Source organism: Nematolebias whitei, chromosome 21 (genome assembly GCF_014905685.2).
Source record: "Nematolebias whitei isolate Nwh7 chromosome 21, NemWhi1, whole genome shotgun sequence".
Taxonomy (NCBI): domain Eukaryota; kingdom Metazoa; phylum Chordata; class Actinopteri; order Cyprinodontiformes; family Rivulidae; genus Nematolebias; species Nematolebias whitei.
The window spans coordinates 6,114,058-6,119,319 of NC_056518.1; the positions used below are offsets into that span (position 1 = coordinate 6,114,058).

Sequence of the window (5,262 nt, forward strand, 5' to 3'; positions counted from 1 at the left end):
CCAGTGACCCAAAATGGAATTAGGGGGTAAAGAAAATGGATGGGTGGAAATATTCATAACAACCGAAACCCCCCCCCCCCCCCCCCCCCACACACACACTCTACAGTGCTTTCCTTGTCATCCAGAGTAAAAATCAGGGCTCTTCAACAGAACTGCTCAGGGGCCGGACATCCAGAAATTACTGTCATTATGTAAACAAAACAAATTTTAAAGTGATCTGTTATCTTTTAGTTTTGTTTATTTTGGTGCATTCAGTCATAAATGCAATAAACAGAACCCAAATAAATATATATATATTTTCAATGAACTCATCGGTGGGCCAGACTGAAGTCACCCACGGACTACTTCCGGCCCGCGGGCCACCTGTTGAAGCCCTGGTATAACGCATTTGTAGATGTTCGTGCACGTGATGTTAATGTTTGGACAAGAAGACTTCCAGCAACTCTCCTGCTTCTTGTTTCTTCTGATTGTGGCGCATTGCGTGGCACTTGCTGAAACAACTGCAACATTTACCGCCCGTCTCTGAAGAGCACAGTTGTGGTTTTGCTCGTGCAAGACGTCTCACAGTAACAGTTTATTGAAACTCTCAGGAAGAAATTATTAAAAGTTTGTAAATCAGAACTTGTTCTTAAACATTTGACCAGGTTAAATAAAAGTCCAATAAAAAGTAATAAAATGTGGCTAATTAATTTTTGGAGCCAATCTAATTCAAAATGGCTGCATCCTCAGCCAATACAAGCTAGGCTATCAGTCAGCTAGTTTAACAGATACTGAGCTAAAGTGTTAACTGGTAGTAGCTGAGGGTTATCAACAGCTTATGCTCCAAGTGCTAACTGGCTTGCACAAGATCTGTTTTAAAACTTTGCCATTAACAATTGTAGACAACTGAGTAGGTCTGTTAGCAAAATATCTCATAAACCACTGGACATTTTTTTATTAAAATGTTCAAAAATACCAGTATTGGGTGTACATCTACAAGTGACTGAGTTGAAGTCATCACATTTCAACATGGCTGCCACAGCCATGACCTTAGGAAACTCAAAAATGGCTACAAGTCAGTCAGTTTTACAGATGTTAATCTAAAATGTGTGTGGTAGTAGGTGACCATCATCTCCAATACATTATATAAATGCTAGACATTTTGCAATATTTTTGTTTCGAACTTTGATGTTAATTGATGATGATCCATTTGTCTGTTAGCATAACATCTCATGTGCAACTGGACAGATTTCAATGAAACTCAAAATATATTCACTGGATGTGCATCTACAGTTAATTAACATTTATTTAAGATGGCCACCAGAGCTTGTTGTCAATAACTAACTGAGAAGGGTCTAAAACCAAATATTTTAAGTTCAGCTTTTGCAAATTGTTGCATACATTTACATAGTTTTAAGAGGTAATTATTCAACTTTAAATTTATTTTTTAAACCATTTTATGTGGTTTTAAGTAATTGTTCATTTACATTATTTAAGTATTTCCTTGAGGGCAGCACAGTGGCGCAACTGGTAGAGCTGCTGCCTCTCAGTGAGCAGGTCCTTGGTTCAAACCCCAGTCCATGGCCCTTTCTGGGTGGAGTTTGCATGTTCTCTCCATGCTGCGTGGGTTTCCTCCCAAAGACCAAAAACATGCATGTTAGACTGATTGGTAACTCTAAATTGTCCCTAGGTGTGAGTGAGAGAGTGAATGGTTGTTTGTCTCGTTTGTCTCTATGTGGCCCTGTAATGGACTTGTGTACCCTGCCCCTCACACAGTGATTGCTGGACATGGGCACCAGCGACCCCCGTGACCCAAATTGGAAGAAGCGGGTAAAGATAATGGATAGATGGATGAAGTATTTCCTTTATACATATATTTTTTATTTTATTTTGTCTGGTTTTGTACAATTTAATTTATTTTTATGCATCTAAGTTATTTTATGTATTGTTTGTTGTTGATCTTGTGATACAAATTATTTTGAACATTACTGTTGCAGTTCTTTGGAACCAAAGATAATAAACCAGATGACACTTTTGCTGTAAAATGCATTACATACTGGTGATTTTTTTTCTTTTGTTACTTTTACTACCATATATATATATATATATATATATATACATATATGATAATGTAAACAGAGATGTCAGAGTTGCAGTGAGTTTATGTTAGGTGAGCGAATGATCTGATCATCTGACTGTTGATTGCAGTAGTAGAGGGAAGGCTCGGGCCAGCACTGCCTTTGAATTCAAATACTTCAGTCCAAACATCTGGTCCTCTGTGGTAACGGTTCATAAGCTCACTGTGGATTCTGCCCACACGCATGAGCTGTCTCCCTTCAGACTGCTGGCTGTGCGGCATCGGCTCGGCTGCTTGTCCTCCAGGCCAAAGACACGTGCGGCCGCCCGCCGGAACTTCCAGGACATGGTATTGTAGAGGATGGGGTTTATGGCGGCGCTCAGGTAGAAGAGGACCACGGACAGCAGACTGCAGTACTCGGACAAGACGGAGAGCAGCGGGGACGGTGCGTCCAGGGAGCGGAACTGCAGGTATCGACCAACATGGAATGGTAACCAGCAAAGGACAAAGGCCAGCACGACCACCACTTAAAGAGAGGAGGGGTGGGGGTGGGGGGTGACAAAGAGAGGATAACAATCAGCCAATTAAATCAAGTGCTTTTGGCGTAACTTGCCTTTTAACTTACCCAGCATCTTGATGGTCTGTCTGTTGCTCTTGTCCCTGTGAGACACTCGAGAGCTCATGTTTGTCTCCCTGTGTCTCTGCCACAACTTACGGCCTATCAGGCTGTAGAGTACAGTCAGGCAGAACACCGGCATGAAGAAGAACACGGAGCTCAGCCACACCATGGCCCCCATCAGGCCCGACTCCACGGCATAGTGCGTCATCCTGCACTCTCGGGTGTCCACAATGTCCACAAACAGGCCCGTCTCATTCACCCAGGACCCGAGGTTCGTTGTGTCCCTCTCCACTCCCACCATGACAAACACGGGGCCTGCGCTCGCGAGGGACACAGTCCAAAGAATGAAAATGAGTGCGCGTACACGTCTTTTGGTGACCAGAGCTTTGGCGCGCAGCGGGAAGCAGATGGCCAGGTAGCGCTCCACTGACAGCGCAGTGATGTTCAGGATGGTGGAGTAGGTGCACGACTCGGACACGAACTGAAAGAGCTTGCAGAGCGCGTCCCCGAAGCGCCAGGGCCGGTACCTCCACATACGATACAAGTCCAGAGGCATGCAGAGGAAGATCAGCAGGTCCGACACAGCCATGCTGCACAGGTACAGGTTGGTGGTAGTGCGCATGTCCCGGTACTTGCTGACCACCAGGATGGTCATCACGTTTCCGGTCACTCCGACCAGAAAGAGCAGCGCGCACGCGACAGTGATGACTGCGAGCAGAGGGATGGAGTAATAATTGAGCGGAGGAGCAGGACGGTCTGCGCTGCTGTTGGAGGTTTCCTCCCAGCTGCAGTTCTGGAAGAGACACACCGAGTCAGTGGTCCAAGAGGGCATGCTGGCTCCGCGATTATTTGCGGGACCAGACCTGTCCCTGACAGCTGAAGTCCTCCTGACACCCCCCCTGTCCCCTCGCGTTGCGCTTCCCTCCTTTCATAGCAGCGTTTGAGGACGGCAGTCGTGCGTAAAACCAGTGAACAATCCGTGCAAAACAAAACGTTTCCCCTGAAGGTCAAAATCAAAGTTGTTCGTTTCAGACTTTAACACGATTAAGAGTTTATTTTCGAGTTACCACACATTCTGGATCCCAACACCAGAAAATGAGTTGAGTGTCTGAAATAAATAAAATCCAGATGATCCAGATTTGTGTTACGCATCAATGTTCTAAGTGTGTGCGTAATTTATATGTCACAAAAATGTTAAGTAGGAAATCATACAAATTTATTCGGTGTCAAACTTACAGGCACATTTTCTTCTGCATGACTTTGTAAAGCAGTGGCGTTTTGGAGTACTCCGTGCGTAAAAGAGTTCCAAATATACCTCCAAATCTTTCCCAATTCCAAACCATTTCTTCACAAAGAAAGAAAGAAAAAAAAAGAAACAAATCAGATGGTGGATGATATGATGAGTTGCAAGAAACAACTATTCCACGGAGGACACCGAAGTCCAAATTCACCCAAACACCAGGGGGAAACAACAACCACCGCGCGAAAACCAAAAGGAAGAAAAAAAAAACCCGCCCAGTTTGTCACTGACTCCTCAGGATTTATGCACAGCCTGTGCGTGGATCCTGATCCCGTGTTCAAACGCATCAGGTGAATTTGTTCTGCCCAGTGCGCGCGTGCGAGAGAGAGCGCGTGTGTGGGGTGTTGCAGCGCGTCCGACGCTGCAGCGTCACCTGGAGCTACAGTATCCAAACCAGGGATGATGCTAGAATCTGACCTTTCAGGGGCACTTAGCCCCCAGTGCTGACAATGGCTCTTGGCTTGAGCAATGCAGTGGCCATTGGTGACAAAAACATTTGTAACGTGTGTGTGTGTGTGTGTGTGTGTGTGTGTGTGGGGGGGGGGGCACTGGTAGGGGGTCTGGGGGGTCCTCCCTCAGAAATTTTTGAATAAAATAGATGTCATTTCCTGCATTCTGGTGTATTTTAATGGGTTGTTAAACATATGTTTACCTTCATAAGAAAACACTTGATTCAATAACTATTTTAAAGAGCAACAAGCAGACTGCTCTCCTTGTGAAGCAGATGGTCGCTCACCCTGAGCCTGGTTCTGCTGGAAGTTTCTTCCTGTTAAAAGGAGATTTTCCTTTCCACTGTCTCCTTTGTGGAGGCCGAGACGGGGTAGAGGCAGGGCAGCTGACAAAGGACCTGAAAGTCCCAGGCTCAAGCACCAGTCACTGCACTTATTGTGGTGTCTCTGAGCAGGACACCCCATCCCCAATTGCTCCCCGGGCATTCCCAATAGCTGCCCACTGCCCCACCTGGGGGTGAATGAGTCAAATGCAGAGAGACAATTTCTCCATTGTATGGGAACATACAATGATGACAACACATAACACATTATTGTTATTGTGCTTGCTTAGTATGGGAGACTGCCATGAAGTGGAGATTCAACATATCTGCAGGCTTCCTTAGAGAACATTAATTGGCTTCTTTTTATGAATTATTCTGGACAGTGCCCTGAGACAACTTCTGTTGTGATTTGGAGCTTTAGAAATAAACTGAATTGAATTGTGTGAATAGAGCACTCTCATGCATCCTACCCCCCCCCCCCCCCCCCACCCCACACACACACACACACACACACA

General features: G+C 45.3%; 2 protein-coding genes across 2 annotated transcripts in view; one reads left to right on the forward strand and one right to left on the reverse strand.

Moving 5' to 3' along the window:
• The window catches only part of fndc3ba (fibronectin type III domain containing 3Ba), a 130,239-nt gene that overhangs the window by 53,466 nt on the left and 71,511 nt on the right, over positions 1 to 5,262 (forward strand). The window lies entirely within an intron of this gene.
• On the reverse strand, positions 2,269 to 3,507 carry ghsra (growth hormone secretagogue receptor a). The gene is made up of 2 exons (XM_037695055.1): positions 2,682 to 3,507; positions 2,269 to 2,582 (listed from the first exon to the last, which is right to left on the reverse strand). The coding sequence occupies exons 1-2, from the start codon at positions 3,505 to 3,507 to the stop codon at positions 2,269 to 2,271; spliced, it is 1,140 nt and encodes a 379-aa protein (XP_037550983.1).

Coding starts and splice junctions, on each gene's coding strand:
- ghsra (XM_037695055.1), bottom strand. CDS start 3,507: ATGCCCTCTTGGACCACTGACTCGGTGTGTCTCTTCCAGAACTGCAGC. Junction 2,583..2,681: donor ACAGACCATCAAGATGCTGG/GTAAGTTAAAAG, acceptor CCTCTCTTTAAG/TGGTGGTCGTGCTGGCCTTT.